The 17,018-nt window shown below is 37.6% G+C and overlaps 1 protein-coding gene across 11 annotated transcripts in view; it reads right to left on the reverse strand.

Moving 5' to 3' along the window:
- Positions 1–17,018, reverse strand: part of KLF12 (KLF transcription factor 12) — a 495,578-nt gene that overhangs the window by 175,258 nt on the left and 303,302 nt on the right. For all 11 annotated transcript variants that reach the window (XM_047756500.1, XM_047756501.1, XM_047756499.1 and 8 more), the window contains one exon: positions 4,898–5,444. In XM_047756500.1, the coding sequence (XP_047612456.1) occupies positions 4,898–5,417 (520 nt within the window). In that variant the 5' untranslated portion in view covers positions 5,418–5,444. The remainder of the gene's footprint in view (positions 1–4,897; positions 5,445–17,018) is intronic.

Here is a 17,018-nt window from a genome sequence, read left to right on the forward strand (position 1 = left end):
TAGACCATATTCTGTAAATACTTCGATGAGGAGACGTTCTCTCATTAGAATGCTTTTCCACATTCTTCTATTGGGGAAGTTTCACGCTACCACATTCCAGAACCTCACCGCCCACTCTGGGCATCCCAGCAGAAACATTTTGCCCAGGAGTTACCGCTGTGGTGCAGCAAGTTAGGAATCCAATTGCAGCAGCTCTGGCCCCTGCAGAGGTGAGGGTTTGATCCCAAACCCAGCACAGTGGGTTAAGGATCTGTTATTGCTGCAGCTGTGGCTGGAATTCAATCCCAGGCCTGGAAACTTCCACATGCTGTGGATGCGGCCAAAAAAAAAAAAAAAAAAGAACTTTGTTTTTCCAACCACATATATAACACCATCTGTGAAAATAATTTTGTCAAATACAACTTTCTCTATCTGCAATTATAATTAAACTCGCTCCCCATGGCATATCCATGGCTGGTCTACATTTTAACCCAGCTCTGTCCATAGTTGTTAGTGAATTGTATGATTTTTTGGTTTGATGTCAGTATCTCCTATAAATTATAAGCACCCAGATAAGACAGCATCTATTTTGCTTAATGCTACATCCCTGCTGTCAATAAAATGCCTAATACATGACAGATGCTCAGTGAATATTTGAATGGACAATGACTCAATTCTTATTATTTCGGACATAGACGTGTACATTCACCATCCCTTATGTAATATGGACATCTATTTCTCAACCAGAGACCAGGTATGTTACTCCAACTTTATTCCATTTTTTTGTCTTTTTAGGGCTGCACCCATGGCATATGGAAGTTCCCAAGCTAGTGGTCGAATTGGAGTTGCAGCTGTCGGCCTACACCACAGCCACAGCAACACCAGAGCTGAGCTTCAACAGCAACCTACACCACAGCCCACGGCAACACCAGATCCTTAACCCACTGAGGGAGGCCAGGGATCAAACCTGCATCCTCATGTATACTAGTCAGATTCACTTCTGCTGAGCCACCACAGGAACGCCTGCTGTTCCAACTTTAAAAGGCGGTACAATCATCTTCATGTATATGTGCTAGTTTTGTATTTTTATTATTTGCATTTTGAAAATCCAACTCCCCTATTGTATTTTCTTTGGCTTATCCATTCCAGATATACAAGTACTATATGAGAATGGAAATAGGGTTCCCTTTATTGCTGGCACAGTGCCCAGCTGCATATGTGCAAAATAAAGACATGAGGAATTACTGACATGCCCTCTCTTTTATTCATTCTGTGAGGTGGGCAGCCCTCCCTCCACTACTTGTTTTTACCATCATCTAATTAATCAGGTAAACCATAAAAAAAAAAACCCTTATAAAATGCGATAGCAATATTTGTAGAAAATGGTGTTTATAAAAACTTAATATAAACTAATAAAAAGAGAAAGTATGGGATTTTCCAGACAATTTCTCATCCTATGATCTCAGCCCTTATAATATGTTGTACCAAGAACTTTGAGAAGCATTTCTAAGCCACCTTCTTGGATGAAGTTTTTCACTTTTAAATTCAAGAACCTTTTTTTCCCCTACAACTTTCTGTTTTTACAAGACAGAGAAAAAAATGTATGAATATCATTGCTTCAGGTATTTTGAGGGGGAGATAATAATGATAAATAATTAAAAGCATTTATTGACAGTTAATCAGTGCTAGACATTTACACATAAGCTCTTACTTAGTAGTGAGATTAACTAACTGTCTCAAGTCCAAAGTTGCAAGAACTAGGATTTTAACTCACATATCCTTGATCCCAAATCTCAAGCTAACATTCACATTATATATAGGCCAGTGTGCTTATGATTATGTAAATGTTTATTCTTTTTTTTTCCTTTTCCTTTTTTTCCCCCATATACCCATGGCATATGGAAGTGCCTGGCTCAGGGATCAAATCTGAGCCATAGCTGCAACCTGTAGCACAGCTGCAGCAATGCCAAATCCTTAAACCACTGCACTACAGTGGGAACCCCTATAAATGTTTAACTACTTATTTTTTTGATCTTTTGTCTTTTTAGGGCTGCACTTGCAGCAGGCTTGTGGAAGTTCCCAGGTTAGGGGTTGAATAAGAGCTGGAGCTGCCTGCCTACACCTCAGCTACAGCAACGTGGGATCAGAGCTGCTACCACAGCTACAGCAACGTGGGATCAGAGCTGCACCTGCAACCTACACCACAGCTCACGGCAACACCGGATCCTTAACCCACCGAGCAAGGCCAAGGACTGAACCCATGTCCTCGTGGATACTACTCAGGTTCATTAACCACTGAGCCAGGACAGGAACTCCTATAAATGTTTATTATTGATATGAAAAAACTACTGAATAAAAAACACTGCACATAACTATATACTTATATAGAGAACAAATTACAGCATGAGTCTTAACACAGTTCTACAAAGGTAAGTTTTGCAGAAAATTAAATTTTGGCAGTCAACTTTATATATCATACGCTTTAAATAAAAATAATCTCTCCTATAAAATGATAATGGCAAATAAAAGATATCTCTTTTGTTTCCTTCATTAGTGCATCCAAATTGTAAAAAAAAAAAAGTCATAAACAGTATTAAAATCCTTATCAGTCAACCCTACAATAAAAGCAATGATTTCCATAAGCAGTACTGCACAAAAATTGGATTCTGTGGCGTTTGCATATAAAAAAATAATCTTGTATGCAAGGTTATATATTTTCTACTTGTTAATTTCAATTCCTAAAAAAATTTACAAGTACATCTGCAAATTATAAAAGCAAATAAATACCTAATGTGGCCTTCAGTTGTGTTATTATTATTTAAATCAATTAGCTCCTTTGGATCAGAAGTATTAGTAATATCAAAGAAGGTTCCACTCAAATAAATCTACATAAAGACTGCCTTCTTCCTTTTTTCCTTTACTTGTTCACAAAAATGGTGGTGGGACTGGGTCTCTAGCTTTTGCCCATAATAGCACCAAAAAAAAAAAAAAAAAGTTTGTCAGGTAAGCAAAGAGTATCTGGACCTCAAGTCTGCAGTCTAAGCCTCTGCTGTAAATCATGAGATTTTTCACTTGGTAAGACTGAGAAGGTGAAATCTGTCATGTGCTATGAAGAAACTCACTGCTGATAAAACAGTACCTTGCAAAAAGATGAATGCACAATTTTGTAGTGTATGTTTGCAAAAATTTCTCAAAGTTCACTATCCAACATGATCCCTATGCACTGAATCCTACAGTAGACAAGAACCAAAACAACCATGTTTACGAGTATGTTATAAGAAGGCAGTGCTTTATGTATTCATCAATCACATTTTAATTATGGGTTGCCGAAGTAACATGGTATCAGAGCAAAATGTAATACAGGCTAAGTCTTAATCCATCATCATCTCTAGGCTCTGAAGATGAATTACATATGCAGAAGCTGGTGATTACAGGCATTTTAAATTTCTGTAGAAGGACGGCTTACTTTTTAGAGTCATAGAAAAGGAAGAAAAAATGAACAGCGTGATGTTATTATAATCCTTTCTGGTAAAAAAATGGGGAAAAAAAAGGAACTCAGAAATGGGAAAACAACTTCATGATCAGCTGATTAACTGTTAACTATCACATACAGTTTACTTGGCATTATTACATACAGAGTAGTGTAGCAAACTATCTTCCTGCCTTTCGCCTCCTAGAAAAAAAATATTAATATTACATTTTGAATTATCTCCATCATATGGAGGCTCACTGTTATTTAAAATAATAACTTAGACTTATATGGAGATAAGAACTCAAGCTACATGATTTATTTGTAGCCAAACACCTACCGTTTTTTTTTGTGTGTGTCTTTTGTTGTTGTTATTGTTGTTGTTGTTGCTATTTCTTGGGCCGCTCTCGCGGCATATGGAGGTTCCCAGGCCAAGGGTCCAATCGGAGCTGTAGCCACCGGCCTACGCCAGAGCCACAGCAACGCGGGATCCAAGCCGCGTCTGCAACCTACACCACAGCTCACGGCAACGCCGGATCGTTAACCCACTGAGCAAGGGCAGGGACCGAACCCGCAACCTCATGGTTCCTAGTCGGATTCGTTGACCACTGCGCCACGACGGGAACTCCCAAACACCTACCTTTAGAATTATTTTAATGGCAACTTAACTTACAAGATACTCAAAAGGGGAGGGTCAGATTCCAAGCTTTGGAACTTTATGGGATTTTATATTATTGCCAGACAAGTAAATTCCAGCCTGAACAAGGGAAAGAAGAAACATCCAGATACACTTTTTTAAAAATTGTATAATGGTTAACCCCAATGAGAGGTTTAAACATTTATACTTCATATGCAATGACACTAACTATAGACGGTCCTTCTTATTTGAGCATTTGAAGGTAAACATTATTTTGCAAATTTAGGTCTTTGGATTCTAACATTAAATGACTTAATACATAAGAATGTGTAGACTTAAGGAGTTCCTGTAGTGGCTCAGTGGGAAGGAATCTGACTAGTATCCATGAGGACAGTTTCAATCCCCGGCCCTGCTCAGTGGGTTAAGGTTCCGGCATTGCCATGAGCTGTGGTGCAGGTTGCAGACACCGCTCGGATGCCATGTTGCTATGCCTGTGGCAAAGACCAGCAGCTGCAGCTCCAGTTCGACCCCCGGCCTGGAACCTGCCTATGTCATGGGTGCAGCCCTCCCCAAAAAAAGACAAAAAAAAAAGAATGTAAACTTCATAATACTGGAGCATATATCTATATAAACGTGAGGTTAGTTTCTACTGAACTGTGTTCTACTCAGCAGTGGATCCCACTGGTTCCTTTGTATTGCTCTGCACAGAGCTTCTTGGATATAGTGCATGTGCACATGACTGAGGGTCCGTTCACTGAGGAAACGAATAGTTACTTCTAGCACAGAAATAAAGGCTCGCTTGCATCTCTTACCTTTGCCATGGCTCCTCCCATCCTCCAAAAGCGGTACTACGATAGTGTTGTTCACATTTCCAGGTGACCGCACAGCTGTGTAGACAACAGGCACCGACTGTACCACCACGGGGATGCGGTGAACGTGACTCAGTTTGTTAGACTGTAAATTCATGGGACTTGAAGGCGGTACAGGGTGGATAATGTGCAAAAACTGCTGGCCTCCCACACCAGATGCAGAGGCAACAAGGGGCCCTGGAGTTAATACTGTGGACGAAGACGATGCTGAAGATACTGATGTTATAACAGTGGGGGATGAGGCTGGACGACTAGAAGACGATGAAGAGGTTGAAGTTGAAGAAGGTGAGGAGGCAGACGCTGTCATGGAAACCGGAGAGGATGAGACTGCTGTGGGGGATGTCCTGGCTTTGTTGATTGACAAGTCCACTGGCTCAGTTTGTGTCTGGAAGTGATCTACGGATAACGAGTCCTCTGGGGGCTCCCCTTTCACGTTATTTAGCAACAGGGGAACAGCTTCCATATCGGGGTAGTTGTGGACGTTTGGAGACTGTGGGGAGAAAAATGGAACATATTTATCTCTGTTAATCACACGTTGTAATAGATGTATGATTTATGACTTGACTGTTTATTAATTTTTCTCTTATTGCCATGGAACATTAATTCACTCTCCAAATAGCTGAAGAACCGCTCTGTGACAGCCATCATAATTAAAGTTGAGGACAAAAGTATAACAGAGTAAGATGATTGGGAGAGCGACAGGCGTAATTGCTAAAATCAAGGGAAATAAGTGCTCTGCGGAGGAGAAGAGGGGCCATGGGAACCTAAAAATCAGGAGCAATTTTACAGAAATTTTTCCGAACGACAAGTTCAGAATGCAAAGCATTTTCTTCTTAATTAAAAACATTTATTTTGTTGACCTGACCCATCACTGCATTTATGAGTCTGTTTCCTTGGTTATAAACTAATGGGAATTTTTATTAAATAAGCTTAAATATCCTTTCCAGCTCCAAAATTCTACAATGTCATGATTCTAACTCTTATTCAACAGTATCATAATCTGGAGGCATAATATAACCTGGCAACAACACAGGGGAAACTTACTATGACATTTCAACTTTCACATTTGGTACAAGAGCCACCAACTGGTAAAACCTTGAACATTCAAAGAGGACACAAAATTCTCCAACCTCTCTCACTCGACTCCTAAATTATTCAATATAAACCATTTCCAACAATTGGATTACAACTTGGCTCTTAGCAATGAAATTTTTTTTTCTCAAAATAATATACAGTAATACTACAACAGACAATTTTAGGACATAATAAATTTTGGGAAAGATTTACTCTGGAAATATTAGATTACCTATGCTTGTGTTGATTCACTTAAGAGAATGATAGTAATTTTGTCTGTTTGTTTTCATTCTTTCAAGTTTTAATGAGCAAAAGTTAATAATCATAATAAAGAATCCAAGAGTCCACCCAGACCAATGGGCTTGATGTGTTATTACTGGGCATGAATATAATTTATTTTCATACTTACTCCTTTATAAATTCAAGAAATATTTATTAAATGCCTATTTCCAAGGCCTAAAATGGCCCCCAAATTCTACAAGCATATGTCAGTCTAGCCTTAACAGAGAGAATTAGACTATAACGGATTATTTTTGGTTATATCTAATTTTACCAGGCTAACATAGACATTATTGTTCTATTACATGAAAACCAAAAACATTTTTTCAGCTTCATTATGGTATGAGAAGAACAATGTCTAAAATTACAGTAAATTGGTTCATTTCATTCTTTATTTAATAAAAGATTTTGGTATGTTATTCCTTTTGAAACTTGCACATCCACTTAAAGGAACAAAATATGCTTCTGCAAATTTTTCTTTATAGAATATAAATCATAGCTCCATTCAGAAGAAACAATAGTGCAAGGGCATTTTATTTAGCAACAATGAGAAAAGAATGAAAATAAGCCAACAATGATACCAGATCAACTAAAAAGGAAAATAGGTTGATGTTTCATTGTTTTAGTTTTTTTGGGTTTTTTTGCTTCTAAACTAACATGGTTACTTACCCACAAAAAGATAAGAATTAGAAAAGATTAAAACGAGCCATCCAAACTATCTAGTGCATAAAATTCTAAATGACAAGATTTCATTTCATGTGCTGAAAGTGAGAAATAAGAATTTAAATATTCACGAGTATTAAGGAACAAAAGAAAAAAAAAAACACCATAAGCAGAGCAACTTGTACAAAAAGCTATTAGCATCACGTAGGCTTCTAACAACAACAGTATTTCAATTTGCACCTAGCATTGTCATTTAATTCCTTTGTAGAACAATGTAGGATGTTTCTTCTTGGTATGTTACACCCATATGAAAATTCTTTGTTGAGGCTGCTTTCATAAAATAGTCCAACTGGTTTGTCATTCAATTTATAAAATGTCATTAAGCACATATTATCAAATACTGTTTGACTTCAAATTTAGTCTTGATTAATTTCTTTCTTTCTACTGTATCAGACGTCTCCAAAATTCTACTTTTGGAAACAGTGACTCTTTCTGCCACAATTTTTCACATCTTAACTATACTTAGACACACGGTTTCTACATAGGTTTATAAAGCAAAGACTTAGGTGTAATTCATCACTAGAGAAATATTTCATAGAGTAAATGAAAGAGTACTTTTGCAGACTCAGATAATACAAGAGGTGGTCAACAGAGAGCTTATTTGTAAATAGATGGCACTTGAGACATCAAGCTTCACTGAGCTTTGCAAACTGCTTAGACTTCTGTAGATTAAGATTAGGAGTCCATATTTTGTAGGTATCTGCTTAATCCCTCACTAAGGAAATATTTACTCCTTAAGATGTTTTACAATCAGGGAAGAATGTTCCTCTTATAATTCTGCTGTCTATACCAGAAAGCTATGAAGACCCAATACTAAGAGCCCCTAGATCCTTTCAAATACTTGAGAACTACTTAGCTTGTATATGGGCTCAACCCAAAATACAGAGAATGCTAATGAAAGTTAGGAAGGATCAAGCAAACCTCTGGACGACAAACACATCTTATTTGGGAACGCAGGACATATTATGCATGCATTGATAAGTGTAAATATCACACAGGTACATGTTGGTTCCTATTTCATAGGTAGCAGCTGAAACGCAGCCAGCATGTCCAAAAACAGTGCCTCATCACTATAAAGAGGATAAAACCCTTATTATACCATCATCCATTTACAGTGTTGACATAATATAAACTCAAAGCCTATCCAATCACCTCTACTGTTAATGTGGTAGGTAAAGCAGCCATAATTCCAGCTTCTGTTTGCACATACATATATGGAAACCCGGCAATACTGCATACATATGCTTCCCAAACAATTGAGGTAGACTCTTGCTCCTCCTTTTATGAACGAGAAAAGACCTGAAAGGCTTGATCCTGAAACCATCACTAGGAATTCATTTCTTGGCTTTTAGAAAGTGGAAAACTGAAGCACGTTGGTTCTGATATTTGAATCAATCCATAAACATGTAGCCAGAGGGAGGGGATGGAAGCACAGTCAGGAGAGAGAAAAAAGTTGGGGAAAACATGGGAAAACACCAAACAAGAACTATTTAAATAATACTACTATACATAAAATAGATAACCAACATGGACCTATAACATAGCACAAGTAACTCTACTCAATATTCTGTAATAACCTATATGGGAAAAGCATCTGAAGAAGAATGGATATATGCATATATATATATATATAACTGATTCACTTTGTTGTACACCTGAAATGAACACAACATTTTAAGTCAACTATACTCCAGTAATTTAAAAAATAAAATAAAACCTAAAAAAAGGTTTTTAGAGGAGTCAGAAATTAAATAAAAGGTTAATACTGATTTGAGAAAGTGAGAAAAGATAAGACTGTGTCACCAAGAAAAGGCAATCATACAGAAAGCTTTAAGCATAATGAGGAAAAGAAACTTTGGTAAAAAAGAACAAAGAAAGGATCTCATACCAAAATTTTTCCCTTGGCTACTAACTACTCAATTTTTTATATACACTGATGGCCAAGTCATAGATAGCTACATAAACTAAGTGTGGCTGTTGCTGTTTTTTTTTTTTTTTAATATAAAGATTTTTATTTTTTTCCAATATAGCTGGTTTACAGTGTTCCATCAATTTTCTACTGTACAGCATGGTGACCCAGTTACACACACATGTATACATTCTTTTCTCACATTATCATGCTCCATCATAAGTGACTAGACATAGTTCCCAGTGCTACACAGCAGGATCTCACTGCTAATCCATTCTAAAGGCAATAGTCTGCATCTATTGACTCCAAGCTCCCCATCCATCCCACTCCCTCCCCCTTTCCCTTGGCAAACACAAAGTCTATTCTCCAAGTCCAGGATTTTCTTTTCTGTGGAAAGGTTCCTTTGTGTCACATATTAGATTCCAGATATAAGCGATATCATATGGTATTTGGCTTTCTCTTTCTGACTTATTTTACTCAGGATGAGAGTTTCTAGTTCCATCCATGTTGCTGCAAATGGCATTATTTGCAGAACAATCATTTTTTGTGGCTGAGTAGTGTTCCACTGTGTATACCTATACCACATCTTCCTAATCCAATCATCTGTCAACGGACATTTGGATTGTTTCCATGTCTTGGCTATTGCGAATAGTGCTGCAGTGAACATGTGGGTGCATGTGTTTTTTATAAGGAAAGTTTTGTCTGGATATATGCCCAAGAGTTGGATTGCAGGGTCACAGGGTAGTTCTATGTATAGTTTTCTAAGGTACCTCCATACTGTTCTCCATAGTGGTTTTTAATAAAAGCCCACCAAGATATTTGCCTGGGAGTAGTTAGTGACTTTAGCTGAAGTTTTGCTGTGCATGACTCTGGTGTGGAAAAGATGATCAAACACTATATTCAATATTATCAATAGAAACAGAATTCCTTCTCAAGATGTGTAGATTGAAGGGCACACTGCATTTTTTGTCAATGAAAATGAGAGCAATTAATTTCATTTTCCAAAACTAGATTATTGGAGGGGTCCACAATAAAGTAAGGTTGTAGCCTTTAATCTCTTAAGGAATAAATGCATAAATACACTCAAAAGTCTGACAAGGTAAATAAGAACACATTTCATAAAAAATGTGTGTGACAGACATAGAGAACAGAGTTGTAGCTGCCAAGGGGGAGGGAGGAGGAAATGGGATGGACTGGGAGTTAGGAGTTAGATGACAAACATTTGGAATGGATAGGCAGTGGGGTCCTACCGTATCGCATAGGGAACTATATTCAATCTCTTGAGATAGACCATGATAGAAAATAATATAAAACAAGGAATGTAGGAGTTCCCCTTGTGGCTCAGCAGATTACAAACCTGACTAGTATCTATGAGGATGTGGGTTCAATCCCTGGCCTTGCTCAGTGAGTGGGTTAATGATCCAGTGCTGCTGTGAGCTGTGGTGCAGGTGGCAGACTCGGTTCAGATCCTGTGTCGCTACTGTGGCTGTGGCATAGGCTTGCAGCTGCAGCTCCAATTCGACCCTTAGCTTGGGAACTGCTTGGGAACTTCCATATGCCGCAGGTGAGCCCCTAAAAGCAAAAAAAAAAGGAAGGAAGGAAAGAAGTAGGAGAGAAAGAAAAGGCATGTATATATCTATGTATGTATGATAGGTCACTTTGCTGTACAGCAGAAATTGGCACAACACTGTAAATCAAATATAATAAATAATTTTTTAACAAAACATGTGAAAACCCAGATAAGTATAAATAGTATTTTATTTGCATATTATCATTCCTTCAAAAGTGTGAAAAGTAATTTTGCTCAAAATAATCCACTCAATAAAAAACATGATGGACAATATTCTAGTAAACGGATTCCCTTCAGAGATCTGAGGATTGCATGCTAGCTATTCTAATCGGATCATCTTTTTCTAAAATAAACGTTTTAAATTACAACTTCAGCCTTGGGCATTTCGTCGAATGGATGTAAAAATGCATCTAAAATCTCCTATGTGTTAGTACTCAGAGCATTAGATATGTTTCCTCTAGTCGACCACTCACAACAGCTGAATCTTATTATGGCCCTGGCATGATTAAGTGTTTTTAAGGTTGGTCATGTATTCTTTTAATCACCTGGTAATCTTAAAAAGAAGCAAAAAATATCTGGACACCACCTCATCTTGGAAAGCCCTCCAGAGACTTAGGTGTTGTCATGGTTGAGGACCACCTGGCTAAATGTTATCCAAGATTTATAAGCTGTTTCACCTTTATTGGCACCAGGGATTTTTAGAGAAGTGGCATCTGTGTACATATAAACGTGCACATAGAGACACACAAAAAGAATGTGCCCTAGTATCTGTCCATCCATCTCTCCATCCATCTATTTATCCAGCCAGCCAGTGAGCCAGGCAGCCAGCCAGCCAGCATTTAATAGAATATGTCTAATTTTATTCTTATAACTTTTTGAGAAATCATTTTATGGCCATGTTTAGAAAAGACTGTGAAGTAACTTGCCCGATATGATATAGCTCATGGCTTCACGGTTATAAGAATCTGCTTTATAGGCCTGTTATGTGGTTATGATAGACAGAAAATTTGATTTGAGCACAAAAGACTTGAATTCATGACCTACTACTCTGTTACTTACTAATTGTCCAATCTTGGTATCATCATTAAAATTCTCTAGGTCTGGGTTTATTCCCCTATAAAAGAGTAACATTAATTCCAAACTTCATACAATTATAATAAAGGATGAATTAAGGGCATTAAGTGCTTTTAAGTAACACTGGAAATTGTGGGACAGAAGCAAACGAGCTTCTCCTTTGAGAACCCCAAATTCCAAACCGAACCTAAAATATCACCATAGCTCTCAGAAGTGACCTGACCTAGTGAATTCAGCTTAAGATACATTCTGATACAGGATCACATAACTACAGCCACTCTGAAGGCACAGTGTTTGCTAAACAACCAAACAGAGACATTTAACAAAGGCTACTGAACAGATCAAAATACTGTGAGCATTTTTAGGGTCCATATAAGATTTTTAACAAATGCATTTTATTTTAAAATACAGAAGACCGTCAATTGACATCAATCTTTTTTTTTCTCTTATTTTTTGAGTTTAATTAGATGGGCCCACAGGCCAGTGTGACAGTTTCTGGAATACATTTTACTGAGTGGTCTTATTTCTTAATTCCGCAATACAAACATTCCTCTATCAATCCATAGCTCAATCTGTATCTATTACGACAATAATACACAAACATATGAAAATAATTTGGGAGAGATGTTGGCCAGTCTCATCACAAGATGAAACAGCAGAGCATTATTTGCTTCCTCTATCTCAGCAGAAAATGATTTTATGTAAGTTTTCACTGTTTGCCCTGGTGTGGAACTGAACAGTCACTCTTCATAGGAAGCGCTTAAAGAAACTTACTGTGCATTTCATGTAAAATAAAGGGGGATCAACTAAATCTATGATTCCATATCCTATATCATGGAGCTTTTAATTTGCATTGCCTCTTTTAAAGGCACGTACACTTTAATTAAAGAGCCGAATTCCCCTCTGCCATGAAATGCACAACAGGTACATGTCTTAGTTCTCCTCATTAGCATATGAAATTTTAAAAAGATGAGTGCCATGCTTAAAAAGCAAGCAACCTGCTCATCTGTGCCTGGCCATTTCTGCTCTAAGTGTTAAAGTCACCAAACACCAATTTGTGAAGAGGCATGCACTTCGCTTTCCTCTCTACTGCATTATTTTACTAAAAAGAAATCTTACTTTTTTCAGATTTCATCTTGCATGTGCCCTGATGGTCATCATTCACCTTGCTTTCAAGCCCAGTGAGTTTTCTTCTTTCCTCTGTATGTTCAAGGGCAGACTCTTAAATACAATAGCTATAAAGTGTGAATTTATGAAACAGACCAAGAAAAATTAACGCAAAGTATACTGAAGAAAGGAAACACAAACTAATTTTTCTAAAAGCACGGATGAGAGAATAAAAGGAAACGTGCAGAAATACCCTATGTTTACTTCTAGAACTTGGTTTCAAAAGTACTGAATGAGTTAAAGGGAAAGATACTTGAATGAATATTTAATTAAGCCGCTTTATCTTCATCTCTGAAGTGTTAGGTTGAGAAATGATTGATTTCTGAAGAAAATTCAGAACATATGTATAACATAATAGACTCTTTGTGCTTTTACGTTTATGTTTTTACGCTTTCACATTCAAATTGAAAACACCAGCCTTTTAAAAGGGTTCAATACACACATTTAAATTTTACCCTAAGTTTTCCACATTTCCGAATTATTATATTTTTCCATGACCTACTTATTTTCCAGAACTTTCATGAATCATACTATTTACCCAAAGCAATCTGTATGTATGCTAACAGCTGACTGCACGTCTGAAACTTCTGGTTTGGTGCGTATGTGTTAGGAAGTTGGAATCATCACTTGACGTGAGGAGAATTCTCCTACAGGGTGTTATGAGACACAGGCAATGCTATTTGTGCCTTTTTAAAATGAACAGCAGACATTCCTAAGCAATGAAAAGACTGACAAACATGTTTGGACATGAATATAATGCATTACATGCAAATTAGTAATATTTTGTCCTGCGACATAACATAAATGAGTGAATACGCACACACATTTGCTCGATGAGAATGTCTGTGTTCAAGCTATTAAACCACATAAATCCTATTTACCTGGTCAAATGAGATAAAGAAATAGTGTCATGAAAATAAATGTTAAAAAAGGACATATGAGTAGCTGGTTTTGCTGCTATTTTCTTACAATTACTGCTGAGCGGAACGTCACAGAAGCAAGCAAACGTGGCTTAAAAATAAAGTTTATGATTCCAAAGCTATGACATTTTGGAAAAAGCAAAATTAAAGAGACCATAAAAAGATCAGTGGTTGCCAGGGGCTTGGGGAAAGGGAGGGGATGGATGCAAAGGTGAAGAACAGGGGATTTTTAGGGCAGTGAAACTGCTCTATATTGCTGCAATGATAGTTTACATGTCACTATGAATTTATCAAAACCCACAGAGTGTACAACACACAGAATGAACCTTAATGCAAACTATGGACTATCCTTAACAATAGGGTATCAACACAGGGTCATCAAATCTCTAAACCTAACAAATGTATTACACGAAGGCAAGACTTTAATAATAGGGGAAACTATGAAGAAGTGGAGGTGGGTATATGGAATTCTTAAATACAATCTGCCACATTATCCTGTAAGTATGAATCTGTACTAAAAAAGTAAAATCCACTAATTATTTTGAATTCAGCTGAATTCAGTATTTCTGCCATTGGTAAAATTTAATTTTACCTATTATGTGGTTTATAATTCTTTGCAAAAATTAATAATCTAAAACTGGTATCATGACATTTGCAAATTTAAAAAAGAGAGACCTATTATAGGCTTATCTTTTCTATATCATGATTAAATTTTTAATATTTTGGTTTGCCATTAGTATTATTATTCAGTGACTGATTTAAGATATTAAAGTTTCACTATATGTGGGAAGAAAATATGTCTTATAGACTTTTAGAGATAAAAAGTTCATTTGAATCTTCACTCCACTTTTTTTTTTTCTGCTTTCTTAGGGCCGCGCCTGCAGCATATGGAGGTTCCCAAGCTAGGGGTCTTATCAGAGCTACAGCTGCCGGTCTACACCACAGACTGACATAGCAACACAGGATCCGAGCCGCATCTGTGACCTACACCGCAGCTCATGGCAACGTTGGATCCTTAACCCACTGAGCAAGGCCAGGGAACCTCATGGTTCCTAGTTGGATTCGTTTCTGCTGCACCAGGACAGGAACACCTGAATCTTCACTCTAGACCACAATCTCACTCAATTGCCAGAGGCAAATGTTCTGCGCTAGTTACATATTTTAAAATAAAAATCATTATCAAAAAATATAAAATAAAATAAAAATAAAAAATTTCATAATGTTTACCATTCTCAAACATTAATATTCTCTGCTACCAGATGGACCCTGATTTCAATTTCACAAAATATTCACCATAGTTATTTTTATAATGATACTTAATAGAACCAGAATACATCAAATTTCAGAAACTAGAAAATGACCTCTGAGGAGCAGAAGTGCCCAAATGATACAACTGAAAACCCTAACACATTACAAACATATAAAGCAATAATGCAATCATTTTATGGAGGTATATATTTGCAAAATGTAGGGGTGGTGTTTTTTTCCCTTTTTTTTTTTTCTTTTTATGGCCAAACTGTGGCTTCTGGAAGTTCCCAGGCTAGGGGCTGAATCAGAGGTGCAGCTGTAGGCCGACACCACAGCCAGCAATACCGGATCTGAGCCACATCTGCAGCCTATGCCAGATCCTTAACCCACTGAACGAGGCCAGGGATCAAACCTGCATCCTCACAGAGACAATGGCGGGTCCTTAGCCTGCTGAACCCCAGTGGGAACTTCCACAAAATGTAGGTTTTACTTTTGGGATATTTAAAGCAAGCAAGTAGTCAAGAAAAGCCTGCCTATGCTTCTCTTCTTATAGAAAATGCCTTCAAAGAGAGGTCAACAACCAAGTCAAAACGAATAATAGCAAAGTTGAGAGAAACCCATCTTTTCCCACCTGCCCCTGGAATCAGAGGGAAGCCTACCATGGAAAGTGGCAAAGCAGAAAAGTGCTAGGTGTTTAACTCCAACATTTAATTTGTGCACAAGCATGGATTTAATTCTATCTCAGCTCACTATACACCAGCAAAATGCCCTCATGCAAATCCAGTCTTTTACCCTGGTGTTTTGGCTTCCTGGTCAATGGGGTACACAGATGCCCGCAGGTCTTTCTGAGGATATGAGAGGGGGGGACTATCTACAGGTTTTTTAAAGTGGTCCCCCATGAAGCTTCGACTGCCACAAGGCACATACAGGTGTACACAGTTAATATGTTTACATCGAGAATTAACTGTACAAATCAAGCCCCTTTGATTTTACCCATCAAGATGAGCATCGGAGTGAAAGGGGAAAAGAAGGGGTAGGCTAGAGCTTCAGGGATGGCAAAGGCAGGATGAAGGGCAACTGATGGGACTGAAGAAGAGAACTTGCCAGCCAGACAAGATTCCTGCTCAGCAGGTGTGATTTACAATCATAGGGGAAATCTCGGCCCAGTACTCCTCCTGGCTGGGACACAGAATTATAAGGGAGAAAGATTTTTTAAATGATGCGAGCAATGCCTACAAGGGTTTAGTAAAATGGACCCTATATTAACGCTGCAGGACAGCAGTATAAAGGAGGACACACTTTCAGGATGCTGGTGAGCCACGTCTCAAGGGTCTTAAAATACCTTGAAACAAATAATAACATTTTAAAGAATCTAAGACACGGCTCTCTCTCTCTCTTTCTCCTTCCCTCTCTCCTCTCTTCATATCTATGTATGGATGTACATACACACATGTACACACACACACACCCACACACACACACACACACACACACACACACACTTCGTAGGCAGGGTCTACTTAAAGTCTATCCCAAATCATTCTCTTTGGAAAAACAAAATAACGTTGGAAAACAAAACCTTCAGTCAAAAACTAGTGCGGATTTTCACAAATCATCAAAGAGAATATGCTTTAAAAAAAAAAAAGAGTCTAGGAAGGTTAACATAGATTTAGTCAAGATTCTTGTGAAAGGACCTCATCATTTCCAGCACTGGCACTGTGAAGAAGCTATTAAGAGCTGGTCATTCTGTTAGGAAGATCACATACGTACCTAGTCTTTCAATTTTATGCAAGTTAAGTACTTTAACGTGACTTTGGAAAAGAACCCAGAGGCCACCCTGTCATTGATTTCACCGGTGATGGATCTCAAGGGAACGAGACAGGAACAGAGACGATGTACTTGAGAATATGATAATTTAAAAAGCAGCTCTATCATGCTCCATCATAAGTGACTAGATAACGAATGCGTATATATGTATGCATGACCAGGTCTCTCTTTACTATACTATAGAAAATTAACAGACACTGAAAAACCAGCTATAATGGAAAACATAAAAATCACTCAAAAAAAGTGAATGGAAATTTTAAAAAAAGTGGCTCT

Source organism: Phacochoerus africanus, chromosome 13 (genome assembly GCF_016906955.1).
Source record: "Phacochoerus africanus isolate WHEZ1 chromosome 13, ROS_Pafr_v1, whole genome shotgun sequence".
NCBI lineage: Eukaryota > Metazoa > Chordata > Mammalia > Artiodactyla > Suidae > Phacochoerus > Phacochoerus africanus.